Source organism: Elgaria multicarinata, chromosome 3, assembly GCF_023053635.1.
Source record: "Elgaria multicarinata webbii isolate HBS135686 ecotype San Diego chromosome 3, rElgMul1.1.pri, whole genome shotgun sequence".
Taxonomy (NCBI): Eukaryota; Metazoa; Chordata; class Lepidosauria; order Squamata; family Anguidae; genus Elgaria; species Elgaria multicarinata.
This window is the reverse complement of record NC_086173.1, coordinates 97,074,250-97,097,811: the sequence shown is the minus strand read 5'-3', so window position 1 is coordinate 97,097,811 and position 23,562 is coordinate 97,074,250. Positions and strand designations below refer to the sequence as shown.

The 23,562-nt window shown below is 41.5% G+C and overlaps 1 protein-coding gene across 2 annotated transcripts in view; it reads right to left on the bottom strand.

The window, feature by feature from the left end:
- NSD1 (nuclear receptor binding SET domain protein 1) overlaps positions 1-23,562 on the bottom strand; it is a 70,682-nt gene that overhangs the window by 18,272 nt on the left and 28,848 nt on the right. For both annotated transcript variants that reach the window (XM_063120975.1, XM_063120976.1), the window contains exons 5-15: positions 20,984-23,153; positions 13,220-13,341; positions 11,470-11,752; positions 9,975-10,081; positions 6,699-6,774; positions 5,034-5,152; positions 3,777-3,920; positions 3,101-3,224; positions 2,627-2,827; positions 2,265-2,444; positions 1,165-1,321 (exon numbers count right to left, since the gene is read on the bottom strand). In XM_063120975.1, the coding sequence (XP_062977045.1) occupies positions 1,165-1,321; positions 2,265-2,444; positions 2,627-2,827; positions 3,101-3,224; positions 3,777-3,920; positions 5,034-5,152; positions 6,699-6,774; positions 9,975-10,081; positions 11,470-11,752; positions 13,220-13,341; positions 20,984-23,153 (3,683 nt within the window). The remainder of the gene's footprint in view (positions 1-1,164; positions 1,322-2,264; positions 2,445-2,626; positions 2,828-3,100; positions 3,225-3,776; positions 3,921-5,033; positions 5,153-6,698; positions 6,775-9,974; positions 10,082-11,469; positions 11,753-13,219; positions 13,342-20,983; positions 23,154-23,562) is intronic.

Sequence of the window (23,562 nt, the reverse complement as noted above, 5' to 3'; positions counted from 1 at the left end):
CAAAGTGCGACACTAAGTGTGCACTTGGTGTCGCACTTAGCATCACAATGAGCAGCAGCAGAGGAAAGAAGACACCAGTCCTGCTACCTTTGGTTAACAACCAGATTAACAGCAGCAAGTTGTGGCGTTTTATCTCTTTTTATTTTATTTTACTATTTGTATTTTTAAATATGTGCCTGGGGAGCACAGGGGGGCAAGGGGGTGCTCGCATAGCTGTGGTCACGGGTAAGGGGAGGTATGGCGATGGGGGAATAACAGGCCAGATGAGGAGAAGAGGGGCTAGATTTCTTACAGCTATCCCCTCTTCTGGTTTTCCCCCCAACCAAATGGTTCCTGGCAGCCTTACCAGCTTGCCCTCAGGTTTGGTTGTGCTTCTGCTGAAACGGATTATCCTTGGCAATGTGTACAAAACTTTACCGCGTGTCTTTCACCTAAGCTGTGACTATCTCTTGGTGGTAGTTTACTCCCACAATCTGCACATTTGCAAAAAGGTGCGTGAAGCACCAGAGGTTTCCACTTCTGGTTTCCCCACCTGTGAGGGAACCACAGAGGTGGAATCATGCTACAAGAAAGAGAAAAAAAAGCTAAAATGTTGTAAAGGGGGCAGAGAAGAGAAGAGAAAACACAGTATTAGTAGTAGAACAAGCTCAGCTCAGCCTCCAGAAGATAAGTGATTTAGTTGACGAAGGCTTTCAATGCCACTGCTACTGCAACGGTAAAAAACAAACAAACAGGGAAAAGGTGGGGGCACCGCCCAAGGGCAGGGTGGGCTTCCTGCATCAATGTTTCAGCTCTATTTAGATCTGATGGAAGCTCTGCCCAAGCGCAGAACCCATATGCGTAATACACAGAGATCACGAAGAAGAACCTGTGTCCCTCCAAGTATTGCTGGACTACAACTCCCATTATCTCTGATCAATGAATATGCTGGCTGAGGCTGATGGGAGTTGGCATCCAGCAGCATCTTGAGGGCCACAAGGTCCTCACCCTGGTGACAAGCACACATGTAAAGGGTGTGCATCGTATTAGGGTTTACTGCAATGTGTGATTACAAACAGACATTACTACAAGCAGAAATGAGCAGGCTCAAACTTTCCCAGGGGGCAATGATTGAGACATGAAATAGTCCTGTAAAAGCAACAGAATTTGCTTTCCTTCACTCACCTGTAACGGCCCACCTTCACCCAGACCACCTCCTTATAATGGGGTTTCTTGCCAGCCTTGCAGTCATTGCAGTACCAGCTCCCTTCCGGCATGTCAATGTTCAGGCACTCCCGGTGGAATGCGGCAGGGCACGATTCACAGCACAAAAGGCTACCACCTGTGAGAAAGAAAGGAAGACATGGCAGGAACACCAAAGGTGTTTTTTTTACCTTCTCCAAACCTCAAATCACCCTTCAGCTCTCAGGATGGGAAGTGGGTCAAAACAGTGTCATGCTGGTTTTCAGCACAAAGTAACCTTCACCCCAGAGTTTAGTTTTACAGGCCTTGAGTGTGTCTAAGCCAATGTAATACATCCGTGTTCAAAACAATCCTACCAGTTTGCAGATATATGCACCTGCAAGCCAGGACATTTACCTCTTCCCAAACCAGCAGTGTTTGTTTCTTATGCTTTTTCTATTATTTCATCACCCGAGATGTTGTAGGGTTTTGTAAAGGAGAACATAAGACAATACTCTATACAGGACTGTCATTCTCTCCTTTTTCAGTTCCCTAATTCCATAAAAAAGTTTTTCACTATAAGAGTATATCAGACTCCCAGGACCTTTATTCTGGGCTACTGGGAACTCACAGCTCTTCTGCATTATAAAGAACCAGTGAGAGCCAGTGTGGTATAGTAGTTAGAGTGCCAGATTCGGACCGGGGAGACTTGAGTCTAAAACCCTGCTCTGCCGCAAAGCTTACTGGGTGCCTTCAGGCCAGTCACCATCTCTCAGCCTAACCCACTTTCACGGGTGGTTGTGATGATAAAAAAAGTGTGGGAAGGAAGATGACCATATATGGTGCCCCATGTTCTATGGAGGAACAATGGGATAAAAATGGAGTTTCTGATTCAGCCAGCCAAACCTACTCAACACATTTAATGTTAAGTTTTACTTGTGAGTGTGGAGAGAGTCAAAGATACGTTTGCTTTTTTCTGAGTGCTGTCTTTACCACAAGCTCTAGCTTTCCCACAAACTCCCTTCCTCAATAACGTCCCCTAGTACTCATTCAGAGCAACGGTTGCAGCCAAAACACACTGGGCTCAACTCAGAATACATTACCTTCTGAACAAACGAAGCACCAGCTGACATTTACATGCTCATGGTTTCTGCAGCCCCTTCGAGGGGTAAAATGGTTGGGGCAGATCATGCTGTTGGAAGCAAGGATCACCGTTCCAGCAGCGAGGCAGAAATCATTTGAATGGTATGCAACCGGGCATCGGACACAACGCATCAAGCGACCTAGCAGTGAAACATGATGAAATTACATTTTTAAAAAACAACAACACTCGGATCATTTATTAAGATTCAGGTTAAAGGGGGAGAAGAGAATCCACTCCAAGTTCAAAATATCCAAGAACAGAAGAAATCCCAAAGAATGTTAGTGCAGTTGAACTGAATGTAGAAAGGTACTTTTACTCTACCTTTAGATGCAGAGATATTTGCGGGGTTAGCTGCGTGGCAAGTCATACAGATGTGCAGTGAGCAACGAAAGCCCTTGTTCTGCATGACTGTGGGGGGGTACTTCTGTATACACTCTTCGTGATAGTACTTCCCACACAAAGGGAGCAAGCAACGCTTCACATTTTCTCCACTGTTCTTGCATACAAAACACGTGTGCAGCCCTAAAGGAGAGAGCAGCAAAACAGAAGAAGGTAGCATTCAAAGTACAGAAGGAAAAGAGTCCTGAGAAGCACCAAAACATGACATTATGAAAAGCAACCATCACAGCAGAAGGCAACACCACAAAGGAACTAGACTGTTCCAGTCTGGCTGACAACAGAGCCATCCGCTCCAGACAGCAAAGCCATTTGTTTTCAACAACTTTTAGACTTAAAAGCAGCACAAGAATAGAGCACATTGTCAGTGGTCCTGGTCCACCCACCCAGGTACTGTACCTGTGGAGCACTCCGTGCAGATAAACTTGCCCTTCGGCATTTCTGAGAGCCCAAGGCACTGTAGGTGAAACGCACCACAGCACTGAGCTTCACACAGCAACAATTCACCTGGCTTTTCACAGATCTGTGAGGAAATGAGATGGAGCATTATCTCAGGCTGGTTTTAAAAATAAAATTAAAAACCCTGCCTACATACATGTTCAAAAGCACAGCCAAAGGGTTTTGGGGGGGGCGTGGTAGTTTTTTATGTGTGTGAGAACAATATGTTTTGTCTAAGCACATAGCTAACTTTTGTGGAGTTCAAATAATTAAAAACTCCCGTGATTTATCTCATTTCAGAATTCCCATTCAAGTCCCTCCCTACAAGGCACAATTTAACTCGCAATTCCTGTATACACACACACACACACTCTATCCCAGAAGTACCAGGATAGCACATGTAATAAGCACTGCAGACAGAAAACATTCATGTCAAGGTTAACAGAAACTCAAAAGGCTTGTTTGCAAAAGCTTATGTCAGGGCAAAAGAGCAAGCCAAGCCAAAACAACATTACATGCAAGTTCTACAAAGAGTTGGGATAATATGGGTTCCTGTTAACCCAATCTGTCCCCGGGTAGTCTAGCTGCTGCTTCAGGTCATCTTCACAGTCACCAGTATTAAGCAAAGCGTTTGTACCTGACACACATTCTCCTTGAGGGCGGCTCCTCCTCCTCGCTCTCCCTGCATCCTTTTGGATGAAGGCACTCCAGGGTCATTCTCAGACCCTTCCTCTGTAGTATCCTTGGGGCTTCCAGCTGTCCCATGAGTAGTTCTATCTCCCTTTAAAATGGGGGAGAAATGGGATTTTTGACAGTCAAGTTTTCTCTTTAATCTGCCCTTTTCTCTGGGCTGCTGTTACTCTGGCTACAAAACAGATGTTCTGCCAACCTGCTTGCTGAGCTGCACGAAACTCCTCTAGCCCTAATCACTCTGCCTGCAGAAGATGCCTCATGCTGTGGCGCTAACTCTCCTCACACTGCTCCACTTTAAGGTTTCACTGAAGGAAAGAAACATTCTGAACTTCAATACAAAATATAAAATATATCTATTTTGCTCTCCTACTGCAGTATCTTTACTAAACAGCTGCACTGGAGATTTCCATAACCACTCCAGAGCCCCCTCATACATATCTATACACAACACAAATCTATAGAAAATGAGCATGTTCAAAGGAGGCGGTTCATTTTTTTCACCAGTATGAACACATTAGTCTGCTAATAAGAGTAATGCCCCATTGTGAGAATAGGGTGAGTTATCAATGTGACCATAAAACAAATATAGGAAACCCTGATTTATAGGCTGGAACCCTTCTGCAAAGGAAAAGTGATGTACTTTCACCTCCAAACCACCAGTGAATGTTGCCCAGGAAAACCCCAGAAAATGTACTGATTGCCCTTTACTAGCAAAAGATGGCAGAAAAACAGCGTACATTCTTGTTTCATGAAAGCACCACAGAGCAGAAGAAAGGTTTTATAGCAAAAGCACATTCCACGTTCTTCTGGAAAGAACAAAATACATGAAGTCCAAAGTGTGCCGCTTACATTTCCACTTCAGTATGAAATAAGACAAGAGTTGAGAGACTATGATAAAAAGCATTCTGATAAGATAACCTTTCAAAAGTCAAAGCAAATTGTCCGGTGAAAGTTAGCATACTAATATCTGAAATGGACTTCAGTGGTGAAATTGGCCCACCGATATCCCTAAAAATGAATTCGAAGCTTAAAGCAGTCTTTTAAAGTGACTGCTTTAAGTTTAGAAAGACACAATATCCTTTGACAAAAGTCTCCATATTTGCTCTGTTTGATACCATTCTCAACCCCCTGTGCAAAACAGGAAACAAGTAGTCAAGTGAATCATTTCACATACTTAACAGAACCCAAAGATTAGCAGTACCTCAGAGTTTGACGTTTCTCTCAGTACATCTTCACCCTTTTCTTTTTTATATGGAGCTGCAGCAAGAGTGCGCCGCTGCCGCTTTCGCCTTCTCTGTTTCCCAGGTACCTTTTCAGCAGCTGTAGTAGGGAAGAGCACACCTTTCAAGACAACCGGGAAATAACTGCAGCCCAAGACAATTCTGACATCTCTGCTCCTCAGATTTAAACACCAGAATCGCTTACCATCCTGTGCAAGCAGGACACCGTATATCCAACCTTAACTCTTCATCCCACTCAAAATGAATGGCTGCAAAGCTCTCACAGGACTGCATATAGTGTTTAATTGAACATTCATATTGTAGTCAGTATATGCGGATCAAAACAGAGACTAGCCACCTCCTTGTTTTATTATTCAATTACCACCAGCAGGAAGAAAGTGCCAGTGAATTTATAAACTGTGTACTTTTAGGTATCCCTTTGAACACCACATAGCAAAATAGCTGAAGTCTAAGAAAACACCTCAACTATCTGGAAGTATTTCATCCTCATGATCATGAAGAAAAATATGGCCGGTGTCAGCAAACAATTCAGAAAGTCAAGTCAAAGGAGACATTTAAGTGTCCCATGGTGACTTATCCCTCCCCTACTGTTTGAACCGTCTTCTGGTCAGATCCACCTTTACATTTTCTGTCTTGGACTGCTCTTGAATCCATTCACTACACTTGGATTTCTGGGTAGCCAAGACTTTCCCCCACACCCTTTTAAAGCTAATTCAGTCTAATGATACAAATTTGGACGTAGTTTACATAGAGATACCTGCTTACACCTTAGTTGCTTATGTGACAGAAGAATCTTTTAAGCTTACTATTAAGCCCAGTCCAGGCCCGGGCCCGAATCAAAGTGCTGGTATTAACATTTAAAGCCCTAAACGGCTTGGGGCCAGGTTATCTGAAGGAACGCCTCCTCCCATATGTACCTGCCCGGACCCTAAGGTCATCCTCAGGGGTCCTTCTCCGCGAGCCCCTGCCAAAGGAAGTGAGGCAGGTGGCTACCAGGAGGAGGGCCTTCTCTGCTGTGGCACCCCGGCTGTGGAATGAGCTCCCTAAGGAGGTTCGCTTGGCACCTACATTATATGCTTTTAGACGCCAGGTGAAGACCTTTTTATTCTCCCAGCATTTTAACAGTCTATAAATAAATTTTAACTTGGTGTTTTAAATTGGTAATTTTGCATTGCTGCTGTTTTTATCTGGTTGAGCTTTTATATTGTATTTTATACTATGGTTTTATACTGTTGTTTTATACTTTGAATGTTTTTAATTTTTGTGAACCGCCCAGAGAGCTCCAGCTATTGGGCGGTACAGAAATGTAATAAATAAATTAAGACCTACTTATGTGTTCCAAAGACAGTAGGAGTGCTCAAGGTGGGGATGGGGCCACACACACTGGCCCTGCCCCCCAACATTCTCATGTGCGCCAGGCTCCGCCCCTTCATACCCTGACATGGTCACATGGAGTGGCAAGGTCTGGAAGGAGCTGAATGCAAGTAGAACCCTGCTTCAGGGAATGAAGGGGTATCCCTGTCCCAGCTTTGAGCCGTCCCACATTCTTCCAAATGTGTGAATAGGGCTTTACTCACTCACAGGAAGCTGAGTGCTTCATTCTACAAAACACAAGTACCACCTACCTTCACCAGTGTCCAGAAGCTGAGATGTGGAATAAAACTCAGACATTTCAGTATCCAAAGGACCAGCCTCGGAACACTGCAGATAAACAACATTGACAATTTACCAAGTGAATTCACATACCTATAAGGAGATGCATTTCCCTGAGCTCATTGTCAACATATTTACAAATAATAATTCCAAGCAGCACTTCAAATTACTATAAATTGATCATCCAGTATCTGGAACACCGGATGGCAACAAGTACGGAGAATCGTATTTACTTAACTGTAAATGTTGAACAATCTTTCTGTACAGCTGAAGCAGAAGAAAAATCATAACTTTCATAAAACAGGAAGATACTAATAAATCCAGGGGTAGGTGGGGGTGGATGGCTCCAATTACTACAATGCATTATACCGTTTTCACACTTTAATAACATCCAAACTATTATAGTTGCCTTTTCTTTTCTTTTTTACTTATGTTTTCAGTTTATTATTATCAGGCACACCGTACTTAATCATTAACTTAAAGAGCAATGATATAACCTAGCTTTACAAACCACAACTCCAAAGTACAACAGATATTCTTAAAATCACATTGTCAAAAGGTCTATCAGTGCGAAGCTGGAAAGCCTAAACCCATTCCAACACTGAATTAACCCCCCACCCCCTTTCTGTGGAAATATCTCCTTCACTCCTATAAATGTTCATAAGCTATGGTATTATTCACTATCATACTATTCCATATTTTTCATCTCCATTCACTGAACGATTGTAGAAGGGCAGATTTCCAACCTTTTGTCAATTATATGCATGCCTCAGTTAGCATGCAAAAAAACTTTACAATATGTTATTTACTTATATGTTTATCTACTGTCTTTAACAAATTAACTTGAGTAGTCAGTTGGACAGCATGGCCTATTATCTCTCTAATCCCTTGTATAATACCTAACCAATATTTTTTAAACTGAGGCAATCTCATTGGATATGTTCAAATTTTCCACTCCCCCTTCTATATCTCCAGCATAGACTTGATAAACTGGGGTACATTCTTGCCAGTCTAACTGGCTTATAATACCATTTACATGATATTTTGAAGAAGTTTTTGTTCACTGCCACATTTAGAAAGAGGTTTTTGTTTTTCTTACCAACACATACCCAACCTTTGTCAGAAGGTCTAATACAGGGGAGGGCAACTTCCAGCCTATGGGCCTAATCTGGCCTGCGAAGATTGCCCATCTGGCCAACTGAGGCTTGGGATCCTTCTGTGGGCCCTTCCCAAGCCCCATCTATCCCCAACCACTACTCCTTGGCTTGGAGGCTACTGGGGTCTTTGGGAGGAAGCTGTGATGGGAATCCCCTTGCTATTTCCAACCATCTTGAAGGGCAAGTGGTGTTCCAGGGAACCCCTTCTTATCCCTGATCATAAGGGGTTTGGGGAGCAGCCCAGCCTCTGCTTGAAAGAGTGATGAAAACTTTGCTTGCCTTTTGACCTTCCCAAACTGGGGAGCGGGGGAAGGATGAGTGATGCCAGGCAGTTTACTACTTTGACGCTTGCAGGAGCTTTGTACATGGAGGCTGAACAACATGTGAAGCCAGGCAGAACAGTTTTACCAACCTTGTATCTTCTCCCTAATGGGAATAGGCACAGGGCAGGTGAAGTGGCTTTGCTGCACACTGGGTTTCTCCAACTGTTCGAGACAAGGCTATCTCAGAGACTACCTCTTTCTGTATCAGCCTACTCAGGTGCTTTGCAACATCCGAACCCCCGTTGAGAGCCCCCGTCGTTTGCAGTACAACAGATGAAGATGTGAGACAGGGCTTCCTTGATTGAGGGACCAAGCTTGTGGAATACTCTTCCTTAAAGAGATCTCTATGGCCTTAGCTAGACCTAAGGATTATCCCAGGCAAATGGAGGGGTCGTCCCTGCCTGCTCCTGGGATCCCCTGTGTGTCATTTGGATGCACAGGGATGATCCTGGGACGATCCCGGGATATAGGCCTTGTCTAGCTCCTTGTATTCAGGCAAGCAGTCAAAAAGAAGCTTTTTAAAAGGTGGAGACTTTGGTCTGAATTAATTGTCTGCTGTGCTGCAAAGATTTTGGCTGTTTTAACTGTTTTTCATAGCTACTTTTATTGTTTATTGTGCTCAGTTTTACTGTTCTGTTTTTATCAACAGACAAAAGACGTTTTTATTCTGACAGTATTTTAACAATTAATTTTAACTTAAATTTAAATTTTACTCTTCTAACTCTGTATTTTAATCTTATATCAATTTTTGCTGCATGGTTTTATTCTGGTTGTGCTTTTTATACCGTATTTTGTATTTGTGTTTTTAAACTGTTGGTTGTTTTATTATGGTTTTAATTTTTGTGAACTGCCCAGAGAGCTTCAGCTATTGGGTGGTATAAAAATGTAATAAATAAATAAATAAAGTTTTATTATTGTGAGCCATCTTAAGGGTCGTTGAAAGGAAGGCAAGATATAAATGTTTTAATAAATAAACTTTGCAATGTCAAGCACACAATCATTTTAATGGGATTACAAAACTAAAGCTGTATCAAGCTGGATTTAATTTCCAGGAAATGAAGAATAAATATTCTAATGTCGCCCATATCACAGGGGGCTGGCAGTTACCAAGAAGGCCAAAATAAAATGTTGCCATTAGTACCAGCAAACTTGAAAAATGAAGAGACACATTTTTAACATCATCATAACCACAATTTCCCATAGGCAGTGTTCAAATTCCAGCGCAGGAAGTTTTAGGATATTAGTTCTGCTTTTGAATTCTAGCATTTGCATTTGTTTTTTGTTTTTAAAACACAACAAAACAAGAAAAGAAAAAGAAGAGATTTTGTATATCAGAGGTTTCCTACCCTTGATGACAAGCCAAACCACTACCATGGAGGGCACACTCTAATGAGCAGTGCACCTACACACTCTCAGCTGAAATCAATGAAGGGTGTGCATATGTGTGGTGGATTGCAAGACGGGTCATTATAAAAAATCCATAGGTTCAAGAACTTACATGCCTAATTTCCGCTCAGATTTGATAATTATAGTTTTGTGTGTGTGTGTGTGTGTGTGTGTGTGTGTGTGTATGCACACATGTATGTGTTGTTTAAAAAACCTGCAATGGGAACTTTATAGATCAAGTTCTGAATTACTTTGTGTGCAGTTCTTTCATTAGCTGTGATGCCTTAATGAATGCTGCCAAAAATGCTACACAGTTGCAATTATTTAATACTCCAAATCTTTATATTCTAGAAACATTTTGAAGCTGAAGGAAGGAGCGTACCTTCTTTGTGGAAGTCCATTCCCTCTTTGGTATAAATGTAGTATCCAAATCATTGGATTCTAAGAGCTTTTTAGTTGGTTTCCTCTGGCGTTTGCTCTCAAAGCTCCCTGCAAGAAAAATGCAAATAAGCCATTTTCCCCCCACTAGATTCAAACGATTTGTTTTACTAGAATCAAATAACAACTAGAATACTAACAGTGATATCCTTTGCTATACCTTCTCTTCCCAAAGCTAAGAAATAACCAGCAAAAGTAAATGAAATCTCCCATTGATCTGTTTGTCCTTGGGCTCACTGCCCTCCATTTTCCAGCCAAATACTTTTTTCACCTTTTTCCTGTACAAGCATCTTTAAGTCATTCCTCAAATCAGAGCACAACTAAGAGCAGAATGTTGTCAAATTGCTGAGATGCAAGGTTCTAATGGAGTCCTTGAAGGGTTCAAGTGCATCATATAATTATTTGAATAGACCCAAACATTAAAAGGCACCATAACGGCCCTCCACTTGCCACCACATTTCAGCAACAAGAAATGGACGACCAAAAAAGAACTACAAGGAGTGTTCTGGGGTGGAGGGTAGAAGGAGAGTGGCACTGTTGATCCAAGGCTACCAGTTAAATATTGCTAGAGCCTAGACTATCCCTTCTGATAACTGGGGCCGGGAGAAAGGAATCCCTCTAAGAATTCATTAAGGAAATACAAAGCTAGGTAGACTTTTAGGGGAGCCTCCTTCCTAGCCTTTTCAAAAGCTCTTCAGTAAAGCCTGGAAGGATTTGGGTAGCTTAAAGAACCTAGCAAGTCTTAACTACAGTCAAATAGAAGTCTTTAGTCCTCCAAGCAACTCACTTCCTAATGAGATGGAATCAGCTGCTTCCACTCCTTGTTTCTGCTTACCAACTGGCCTTGAATTTTACTTCCTGCTCCTTTCAATCAACTCTATTACAGAGCCAAGAGCTTTGATATCAAATACTTAGATTGCTGCTCCCTCCAACAATCACTTTAACAGAGCTCACACTCTCCTCTCCAAAAAATTACTTCAAGCTTAGCCCACCGCCCCCTTTCATTGGATTGTGCAATTTCTTTCTTTCTTTCCTTCCTTCTTTCCTTTCTTTCTCTTTTTCTCTCTGGAGACAAGGCCACGAGTAACACTCATATGTGCAAGATTACGTTATAACTGGGTTTAGGACAGACCTATTTGAAGTATCTCATGCATAATACATAGACTTAAGCCTGTATTGATTTGAAATGGAGATGAAAATAATATTATTTATTTATTGTATTTTTATCCCACCTTTTTTCCTCCAAGGAACTCAAGGAGTACATAATCATCATCCTCTCCATTTTTATCCTCACAACAACAACAACCCTGTGAGGTAGGTTGGGCTGAGATTCTGTGATTGGCCCAGTCCACCCAGTGAGCTTCCATGGCCAAGTGTGGACTAGAACCCAGATCTCCCAACTCTTAATTCGACACTCTAACCACTACACCACATCTTACCTGATTTCTTTAATTGTTCCTCTCCCTGTGTATGAGAAGCAGTAGCAGTTTCCAACACACTTGGTGAAGACAATGTCAAAACTGGCATTTCAGATCTTGGTTCCATGGAAAGAGAGTCGGGTTCATCTGACAGTGAACGCTCAGCTTCAAGGATTGGAGGAGATTCTTTAGATGAAGAAGCCAATGAAACGGAATCCAAAGGCTTATTTTCTAGAAGTTTATTATGGGCTTGCTTGTCATTGCTGCAATCCTGTTTGGTTTCAGACTTCTCTACACAACTTGCCTATTAGTAGACACACATAAAAAAGAAAATACTAAAAATACTGGTCAAACCAGTACAAGCAAAGAATGCTAATAATGAGTTTAGCCATTCAGGGGCATAGCTACATTTCTGCAGCGGGTGAAAATCAAGAGAAATAAAATTTCACAGCTTTGCCAAGAAAAAAATTAAGCAGATAAACAGAGTAGAGTTCTCCATTTTAAAAATACAGGGTTGAACTGGAAGTTATAGAGGGCATGGTGCTGCCACTGAAAAGGGAATTCCTTTGTCTAGTTGCTCTTCCTCCCACTGCTGGTAATATCTTACGGATCTCACACACACCCCATAACATGATGTCATCACATTGTGAGCTTCTCTAACTCCATTCCCCATCTCTGGGTGCTACTGAGCAGGGTTGGGGAAACTTAATAGCCTAGTCACTTCATGTCAGGGAGTGAGCATCACTAGACATTACCAGAGATCGAGGGAAAACTAGTCATGGGGATGCCGTTTCAATGGCAGCTCTGTTTCATCCATAACAACCAAAAATGTACTTTGAAAAAATAACATTCTTCTAATATTGAGAATTTTGGGATTATTTGGTTATCTTTGTATTGATTATTTATTCCCAAAAATAACTTCACCAATTCAAACTATATCTGTTTCACTACTAAAGTAAGAAACATTAGAAAAATATTAGAAATGATAAAGTAATAACAAAACTCTCTCAAATTACTTATTGCAGTCAGAGCCAAATAATATTTTTTTCGAAATTATACATTTGATCATTTAAAGCAGCATGAGAATCACTCTAGCATGAAGGTTAAACATGATGTGCTTAAGACAGCTAAGCAAGCTCAGCTACAAATCAATCATTTCCTGGTTGTTGGTGTGCTTCAAATCCTAACCATTTGGAGCAAACAAACATGAGCCACAATTCAAGAACCTGCCAAGGATCTTGGGATTTCCTTGCTTTACTCAAGGGCTGAATTCCGTTTCAGAGAAGCTCTGGAGAGCTGCATTTCAGTGGGTGGGTGGGTGAGGCCAAAATACCAAAGGCAAAATTGGGCAGAACCAAAATACCAAACTATTCTAACATAAAGCTTTCATTTCCAATGACCAAGGGCATGGCTAGATGAGGATGTTTGTGGAGGGGGATGATCTTGCGATACGATGATCGCGAGATCCTCCCCCTCAGTCTGCAAGCGACGTATGATGTCCCGGGAGGAAGAGGACGTCACGTCTGCCATTTTTTTTTAATCGAATAAGAGTGCAGGAGCACTCCATCGCAAAATTGAGGTTTTTTTAAAATCTTGTGGCAAAGGTCAGCAGCCAGAAGGAAAATGGGCTCTCCACACACACGCACATGCACACACACTAGCTCCTTAATTTTTAAAATCATGAAAATTATGTAAAAATCCTACTTAGATGAAATTCATCCAGTTCTCCACAAATTCCAATGCCAATTTGATTGTGCAGTGTTTCACCCACCTTCCGAAATGGTTCCTGGCTCCTCTTTTTTTTCTTAGGTGCAAATATGTGATCATATTCTTCTGCATATTCCAGAAGCCGCTTACTTGGCTTTCTAAGGCGTTTCTTCTCTGAATGTGCAACTGAGAAAAAGGGTTTAGGGTTAGTTGCAGGGTGAGTTTTCTTGAGAAGAGCAATGGTGCTGGGATGGAATACACCATTATGACCTGGTTCAATAATTCGTTTAATAAGAGGTTTTCATCAATCTTTTCTTGCCAGATTAGTTCAAAAGAAGCCCTTTCGTTGCTTCTTCCCTAAACATTGGGCCTCCTCTCATTCTTCAGCAGAAATCCACGCAATAGTCCCAACTCATGCAAACTCCATAACTGCCACCTCACAAAGAGGAATCGCCTACATCCTTCTTATAGCTAACCAAGGCCCTTTCTACACCTAAGGATTAGCCCAGGCAAATGGAGGGATCGTCCCTGCCTGCTCCCGGGATCCACTGTGTGTCATTTGCATGCACAGGGATGATCCCAGGGGGGAGGACTTCTCGATTGCACCCAGCCTGATTTTGCAGTGTAATGTACAAGTCAAGCAGGAAAAATGCACCGCCCTCTGAGAAGAGACAACTGTAGGGTGAGAAGCCATAACTGAAAGAGCCTATAGCTGTGTCTGAAGCAGGAATTAAGTCATATCTGCGCAACTGTTTCTGACCTTACAAAGCATTGTGGCTTATTTCCTGGAGTGCCCTCCTCAGATCTCAGTGGTAAAGGGGGAATTAGCATGGCCTCCTGTATTTTATCTTGTCTTAAAACCAAAAACTCAGCTATTTTTAAATCTAATGTCAAACTGGGCTGCACAAATTATAGGTATTATAAATATTTCTTTTGCTCTCCCCTTTTTACAGCTTTGGTTGCCACTGCTAAAAAAAACGCATGGGAAAAAGCCACACTCAGAAATAGTAAGTATCGATATTGTAAACAGAAAGAAGGTTGGATTTAACTAACACAGTATGAAAAAAGTCCTGAACCAGGGATACTGGGGTAAGGTGGCTATATACCCAGAGAAAGGACTTAGAAGTAGGTTTTCCTGTTCAGCAAATATAATTTGTGTTATTATTAAAATACATATATAAAAAGGATAGGATTCAGAGTGTCTCTTCCTTTGTGGAAGGGACTGAGATTTAGGGGAGTCTCCAGCCGGAAGGCGGCATTTTTCACTGGTTCCCCCTCATCCCTGCAGCCCCCAGCGCCCCCCCCCCCAGGCTGTTCCAGAGGGTCCCCTAACCCTCTGGAGCAGCTTTCTGTGGACCATAGAAGGCTGCAGGGGGAACTGGCCAGACCTCCTTCCACCCTTCTTCCTCCAGCAGGATCATCCCATGAATAGAGTTCAGCTCACAGGAGCTCTGGATCCAAACAAGTAAGCAGAACACAGTATTATAGTCGAAGGCAATATATCTAATTTGATACATTATCTTCAAAATACTACTGTGGTCTTGAGTTAAACCTTGGGAAATCCTTGTTTAGCCATAGACTTTGGGTAGCATTAAAGGACATACTTAAAAGAACGGAATCAAAAAACAGGAGGGGAAAAATGCAATGGAAATCCAAGATGTGCAAATTTATCAGAATGAATGCATACATTTTATTATCTGCACTTATTTCAACTGCAGGGCTCTACTTCACAGGTCGAAATGTAAAATTTCCAAAAATGTTGAAACCATGAAAAAAACCAGATTTATTTTTCAGAACACGAAAAAAGGAAATTTGGGAGAAAATGGAAAAACAAGTAATACTTTTAGAAAGAACATTTTACATGTCTACATTCACTTTATTGCCTTAGGACAGCCTTCTGCAACCTGGTACCCTTCAGATATTTTGAACTTCAGCTTCCATGAGCCCCAGGCAGCATGGCCAATAGTCAGGAATGCTGTGTGTTGTTGTCCAAAATGTCTGGAGGGCACCAGGTTGAGGAAGTCTGCTTTAGTAACATAAATGTTATTATATATATAATTTGCTGATAAAATTATCCTTAAAATTTAAAACTTTAAAAAGCAAACTCAGTAAATGTGTAATTATCATCTGAATAAACTAGATTTTTAAAATTTAATATATCAAACATGGTAATTTTATGAGAGAACCAAGTTACACATAATGCATTTTTGGTTCTTATTTTATTCTGACCAGAGGGAATCAACAAGTAGTCCCTGAAACATCCTAGAGGCCAGAAGAAGCAGGAAGAACTGGAGTCAGAGGAAGTCTGGTGTACAATATCTGTTCCTGTTTGTAAAGAAGTTTAGGGAAAATCCTAAACCTATTCCAGTTTGTGAGGTGGAGTTTAGGGAAATCTGGACAGAAGGAAAAATTGAGCTTTTATCTAGTTGGAAAAGACTAATCTTAGGAATAGTAAACAACCATATTTTATTTAAGAACCTTTAAGTAATCTCAACTTACTATCTGAACAGTGACATTTTATTCACCTTTGTAAATAACTTCCATTAATAAATACCTTTTTTAATTTTGAAAGGCTATCTCTAGTGGTAGGGCCAATCCCATGCCTATGCCATAGGAACCAGGCTACTGTTTTCTTTTAGGTAGAGAAGGTTTATTCTAGCGGTAGCAGTTAGATTTTATAACTGAGATAGCATTGCCCAGTGGTGAGGTCTAATTGAGAACTTTGATTAAAAACTCTGGCAGTAAGTTCTATAGAACCAAGCATCAAAGTTATTTTTTAAAGAAGAAGCATAGATGGGATAACTCACACGGTGTTCCATCGCAACTGCTAGCAGTGGTGTGATAATCTACAGTGTTTCTTTCACATGTAGGTTTTAGATTAGAATTACATTAAATGACTGTTACATCTAACCAGAACAAGCCCCCAAACAGAAGACTCTACAGAACAAAGTCAAAATGGTTGAGAATACACATTTTCTTCCATATTATGAAATGGTGACTCTATATCATAATACGAGCATTACTTGGAGCATCTTTAAATGTCTATTGGTAAGAGATATATTGGATCAATAATTTTAATAAGGAATGGAAGAAATAACTATGGTGGGAGGATGAAAAGAGGATGAAAAACCGTTTGCCCCCATGGCTTCATTATTTCCAGAAATTTCACATCTCTAGTCTTTTCTATTGAAGTCTTCTTACATAGTTTTAGAAAGTAAAGGCTAGTTAACAACATAGGAACCACTTGTCTTAAATATTTTACTCATCCTTCTAATCCAAGCTGTTCAATTTTTCCAGTTTTTTGAGAGAAACAAAAATGATCCGGGGGGGGGGGGGGAATTCCATTTTTTTTCCCTGGGCCTTCATATCTCTATTAAGGGGGCAAGAAAAAGTTACCCTCTACCAAAAAAAAAAAAAAAAAAAAAAGACTGTAAATCTCTCACTCCCACAATGGAAACTAATTTTAATAGAAGATAACTTCTCCTTGTTCATTGATGAAGAATCCAGTGCATGAAATATCTGCAGACTTTTATTATTTATTTTATTATTGCATTTATACCCCACCTTTTTTCCTCCAAGGAACCCAAAAACATAATTCTCTTCCTCTCCATTTTATCCTCACAACAACAACCCTGTGAGGTGGGTTGGGCTGTGTGTGGTGTGACTGGCCCAAAGTCACCCAGTGGGTTTCCATGGCTGAGTGGGGACTAGAACCTGGATCTCCCAACTCCCAGTCCAACACTTTAACCACTACACCACACTGAATTCATTCTAATAAACTAGGCTTAGGAAACTGGCTATCTCAAAAGAGGTCATGGTGATAAACAAAAAGTGTCCACCTCTATTCTAGCTGTAGCAGGAGTCAACCTTATTTTGATATCAATGAGAATGACTGTAATCTGGAATACTATACATCTCATAGTTTCTAAACCAGGAATGCACAGCCTGCACACACACATATGCCTTTTACTGCAGCCCCCTAAGGGTGCCCTGACACACACTCACAAATCCCACCTTGTTGACTCTACTTCCACCCTTTGCCAAAACTATTATAAGCCAGGAAATCTCTGGTTCAAATACATCCTCAGCCATGATGCTATGTTTGGCTTCAAGCAATGCACACATTCTCAGCAGCACCCTCTCCAAATCTGCAATATGAGAATATTGGCCTACCTTACAGGATTATTGTAACAGTTTCTTGAAATAATATAGGTGAAGCACTTTGCACACTCAAAGTACTATATAAAAGTATTATTGGGCCTATTCAGATGACACTCCAGGCTCTGTAGTTAGTGAAACTATGGTTCTCCGGGGTTAGCACTAACCACAAGCCATGCTCTCACACTCAACACTTTAAGCCATGGTTAGAGCCGCTAACCCTGCTACAGATGGTCCAACTGTGGTTAGTGCATGAGCAGGGTTTAGCAAAATGCATCGCACAAGACACCTTAAACCCTCCTGCTTAACCAAAAGCCTTAACCACCAGAGTTTAAGGTGTCTTCTGAACAGGCCCACTGTAATACTTCTCAAAGCTTTGTCTTTAAAAAATGCTTCATTTAACTTCCTCTCCTTTGTTTTGCCCAATTAAAAGTAAATTTCTTGAGGAATAAACTTTAACAACACATTTAGATCTATAGCTATCCTCAATCCACAGACGTCTTGAATCTGAATCCCGAAATATTATTTGGGGCCTTCTTAAACTGTGTCTGTATAAGCATATGTGATGGGAAATTATTTTCTAACAAGCTCCCAAAACGTATCCTAGTGAATCACATACTAATGTATAGACATGCTATCCAACACTGCCGCAACTTAATAAAATAAGCATCAGCAGCATCAAACCTAACCATAGGTAACTGTCAAAGGCGATGCTGACTAGTGGAAGCAGGCAAAAATATAGGAAACTCTCTCTAGCTGATGCATGTGAAGAGATATGATGCAGCTAAGGGTGCAATCCTATGTGGATAACTGGCAGTCCCCAAATGTGGAAGCTGCTGAGTATCCAGTGGAGGCGATCTTCGCCTCCATGCTCAAACTGCCTTGCATTTTTGCTAGACCAGCGATTCCACCTGTCTAGCAGCAGGACCTCGAAAGTGGAGGGAAGGAGGCTGGTGCGGCCATAGAATAGATTGTAGCAAAGCCACCCTGGTCTCCTCCCCATCCCCAGGAATGCCCCCTTTCCTCTGTCTCCATGCTTTGTTTTCCAAATGCAAAGAGGTAGCCAGGGCATTTTTTTCCGCGTCGGCTACAAGGGGGAGCGCAGTTTCCTGTCCCTGAGGTCAGGGCCCTGTTCTCTGACCTTGGAACCAGGAAACCAAACTATCCTGTGCACACCCTGCCAGACACTGTCAGTGGGGGGCATAGGATTGCTCCCTAAGAGGTCTTGTTCTCAAAGACAGCAGATGAAGCGTTAAATCTGTGTTTGGACTGTTCCTCTTACTTCAGTCTGCAGATGAGGGCTCACATAATAAAACACTCATATATATGCTGCACTTAGAAAACTAACATATCAGAATCACCTTCTCCCTGATATGCAAGCTTTCTAGGTGTACAAAGTTAGTTGTTGTTGTTGTTTTAGCAGTCCATTATGTAAGCCTCCACCTTATCTCACAGGGTCCCCTTTTTCGAGGCCTAACTTTGCACTTTGTGGCATACCACTCTGGAGTGTCCCTTGACCTTGGCAAGATCTGCTATGCACATGCAACACTTCGAACCCAGGTGAGAGAGAAAAAGTTGTATATTTTTCAAAGCATCTTTCATCTTCTGCAGAACCCCAAAATTTGGACATTTGACTCATATAAAATGTATTTGAGAAAAATGCTAAAGTGAACATCTTCAACTTTTCCTGTGTTTTACTGTAATCTATGAATTTTATTGAAATCCTTTATCAAATATGCCTATTCCTCAGTGCATATTGCAAAGCCATGTAGTGGGAACTGTTAGTATATAGTCAGGCAAGTGTCAAATCCGGGAGAAGTTTAGCTATGAGTGTGACTAATTTACCTTTTATAAATTGTGGTACATCAGACAAGACTCCCATCCTCAACTCACACATTTTGCTCAATCTTGTGTTTTCTGTGACTGCCAACTTGTCTTTCACAAACAACGGACCAGACTTTTCCAACCTGTTGCCCTCCAGATGTGCTAGACTGTAACTCTCATGCTGGCTGGGAAGGATGACATTGGCAGCCCAACACATCTGGAAGGTACTAGGCTGAAGAAGGCATCAAAAGACCCAGGAGGGGACAGCTTCTGCGATTTAGTATATGTTGCCACCGACAGGACAATCACTGATTAAAAATATACTAACAAAGAACTACAAAACTGAAATATTAAACACCGTGGAAAGTAACATTCACTTTTTAAATTATTGCAGTTTATAGTAGGAACAGAGGAAGCTGCCTTATACGGAGTCAGATAATTGAACCACTGTCAACACTGACTGTCAACAGTGGCTCTCCAGGGTTTCAGGCGGGGGGGGGGGTTTCCTGCACTACCGGGAGATGCCAGGAATCAAATCTGGGACCTTCTGCATGCAAAGCAAGTATTCTATCGCCGAGCTATGGCCTAACTTGTCTTATTTACTGCATCAGTTCTTTTTCACAGGGAGAAACAATTAACATTTTCATTACTACTGAACACGATTTATGTTTTATCCTGCAATTCTGCATTCAGGCTTTATCTGCACTTGCCACAAAATGGCAATAAATTCCAGAAATGGCAAAATAGATTATACAACTGCAGACTTCAGGTGAGGCACTATTCCTCCACCTCCCCCATGTTTACAAAATATAAATGAGGGGAAAGGGTTGTAGTGCAACCCATTCTCTACAGTGCTAGTTTTCTACTCACAGTAACTTTTTCACATCAGGGAACACTAAAAAATGAAACCTGCAGTTTGAAGTGATGCAGCCCAACCACATCTATCTCTATCACCTCATTTTCTAGCTGTGTGCAGGACTGCAGCATTAAGCAATCGAAAGTCTCCTTCTCTTAAGTCTCCTATAATACTGAGTAGCATGGCTCCAACGTGGCTTACTTTGTAAACAAAGCTTCTGCACAAGGTAAGAAAAATCAAATATTTTTATTTCCAAATCAGTACTAATTCTTAAGGAATGTTGTTTTATTTATTTTTTAAAAAAATGGAATTCTAAATTAAGCCAAGAAAAAGAGAAAAGCTAGAGTGAGTACCCTCATTTCAATTAGATGCACTAAGATTTTGCTGTGCTGCAGCACATGACTGGAATAAAAGATGGTAAAAGATTTTATGAGCTGTACCTCTTTAGACTGCAGGTGTGGGCTCGTAATTACTCAAAGATTCTCCGTACCAATAAATACATAACTGCTCATGGGAAACTAGATGTCGGAGAATTAGGTTCTAACCCAGCCTTCTCCTTCATGAGTCAGTTGTCTGGGTGCAGGAATTATTTATTTTTAATGCAAGACTTCACCATATGAGTGAAATACATGATTTCATGACTTCATTCATATGACTTCACCATAGGACTGCGGAGGACTGCAGCCTGAAGTGATGCAACTCAGAGACTTCTTACCTTGTACAGAGAGCTCAAACTCAGGAGTCGAGCTGCAAAACTCTAATTCTGTATGAACCCTATTGTATGAACTCTTATTTTCATTTCACTTACCATACACAGTGAAACATGGCCCAACTAAGTGTCAGTGATTCTCACTGTTCTTGCCTGTTAGGGCCTCCCTTAATCATCTCTGAAAGAGCCAGGAGAGCCCTGTGCTCCAACACTTGGTTTTATTCAGTAGAGGCCAAAGGCATGTAACTCTTCGGCTTCCCTAGATCTACTGATGTGCTTACCAGCTTTAGCATTGCTTTGGTTAAAATGCTGCCATCGCTTTTTGGGTGCTACGTGGCTTACATCTTTAGGCTCATCACCCAAGGAGCCTTCTCTATTCAGTTCTGAATCCAACTCTAGGCACTCCCCATTTTCAAAGGAGCTGTAGCTCTCCCTCTTTTTATCAGATTCTGATTTCATTCTTATACGGACTAAACTGCCATCAGAGGAGCTTGCAGAGTCTTCAGCAGGGGAGTGTCCCATCAACTCCCGAGATACTTTCCTCGCAACATCTTCCTTTGCATTGTCTAGAGGACTAGCAACTGAGCCTTGGGTAGCTCTATGCTGGTGGGGCACACTCTCTGCTGTACTGGATAACCGGTTTAGTGATTTGCTCTTTGATGTTGCATTAGCTACTAGTTTGGATAGCTGCTTAGATTTTGGACAGCTGCGCCTTGCGGTGCAGTTTGTACCAGAAACAGTAGTATTTGTGAGTTCCCTTTTGTTAGCACCGGGATCGATCAACTTGGTTGCGATACCATGTGAAAAAGAGGACTGACCTTCTTTGGATTTCTGACACTGTGCTTCTTGAACACTATCTTGTTTGTTTTCTAATTTATGAGTAGTTCCCATTGCAGGCAAAGATGTCAAATCACTCGGAGTGTTACTTCCAGAACTATCGCCGCTGCTAGAACTCCTATAAGAGGCTATGTTCTGAGTAGTCATGATCTGTTTCTCTTTCGTTTTACTATCATGCATGTCTTTCAACATCATTAATAAGGTGCTGAATTTATAATCGGGCTCAATAGGCAAATGATTCTGCCCAGAGACAGATGAAAAGAGTAAGGGCACGGTGGTCTTAGGCGGCCCACTGTCTTTTGCTTCATCATTCATGGATCTATACGACAACTCCTTCAGTTCTGAAAGCACATGTTTCACAACTGCCGTCTCTATTTCAGCAGAATCACGGGAGTTCTCATTAGTGCTGTTCAGCAGCCCAGGGCCATCAACCTTCCCACTTTTGGCAGGTGTCTCTAACTCAGGCCCAGGAGAACCTTTGGTAGCAGAAAAGCAGCAGTCAGGGCTACATTCATCTTCCTTAAGGGAGGACTTCGTCACAGCAGCAGTTTCTTTATGCTTGCATTTTATACTTCTGGACTGAGGCTGTTTTGTATCCACTTGAATTGCAAACCCCTTACTTTGGAGTTTAGTATGCTTATCTACAACGGTAAGATTGTCATTCCTGTAAGCTGAAGCCACCTCAGCTGCAAGGGATGGCTTGTGGAATTCCTCACCTCCTGCTTCTTCACCACGGGCATTCCTATCTGGAGAGCCTTCCAGAGGTTTGCGACTTCTACTGCTGCTTTTTGAGACACATGCAGAATGTTTAATATTTCTTTGCCCTGAAGACAGTTCCTTTCCTCTTTTATTTACAGAGTCACAATTTTTCAGGACACTATAGGTTGCCGCTGCTATACTTTGGTCAAAGGAGTCTAGATCACAGGTCCCGTTATCTGATGAATCAGAGTCCATTGGTTTCCTTTCAGCTCCAGCATCAACTGCAGAATAGTGCCGCTGTAGCTTTGAATTACCCATGAAGTCCACCTGGGCTTTCTTTTTCTTCAAGTCTACTTTGGGTGTCTCCTCCTGGCAGTCCCTATCAGAGATCTCATACTCGGTTTTCTTAGATTTATTTTCAAATTGTCTTTCTCCAAAAGAAGAGAGCAAGTAGTTTTCCATGGTGCCTTTGGATCCCATTAGGCTCTTTGCTATTCTGCAAAGTTCATGAGACGCCTGCTTATCTGGCAGCTCTGCAGCGATCACATTTTTAACTTTGCTCACTATCACTTTTCCTCCACTCTCTCTCTTGGATGGCTCCAGCTTGGTGCTACTTTTTCTGACTCTAGTCCTCCTTCTGGTATCAGAGCCCTTCTTTATTCGTGATTTAACAAACATCTTCCCCTTATCGTGAGTCAAATGTTTAGAGTCCAATGGTAATGATTTCAAACATCCATTTAGTTGCCTGCTCTGTTCATTTAAGGAGTCCTTTGAACAAGATCCCATTAAATGCACATCCTTCTCACTGTCCAGTTTGCTAGAAGTCTGGATGCATTTTTGAGTACCATTCTGTTTAAGATATTCACTTGTAAGTCCGACACTGATCTCCCATTTAGCCACAAATCTCTTAGGAACCTTAAAGTAACAAAAAGAAAAGAAAAGAAAAAAAGAAAAGGGGGGGGGAATAAGTTACAATATATACTTATAATATGCAAAAGGATACTGCCACACAGAGAGATGAACTTATCTTCCTTCTCAGAACGCAGCTGTGGCACACAACTAATTAAAGTACATGGCTAAAAGCTAGGTTAAAGGGCACAAGCCCAGAGGACTTGACAAATTCCAACAATGGCTTAAATGTAGCAAAATCTTTAGAGTCCCAGTCATTAGAACTGGGACAGTCTCAAAGGACTGATTGCTTTGATATTTTATGCCAGAACCTTGGAATTGGAAATATTAATGCGTAGCTAAGATCGAAAAACAGGAAACTGGCTTCTAGAAGAGTATAAGCTGGAGCCTAATATTGTGAAAGTTTTCCATCCCT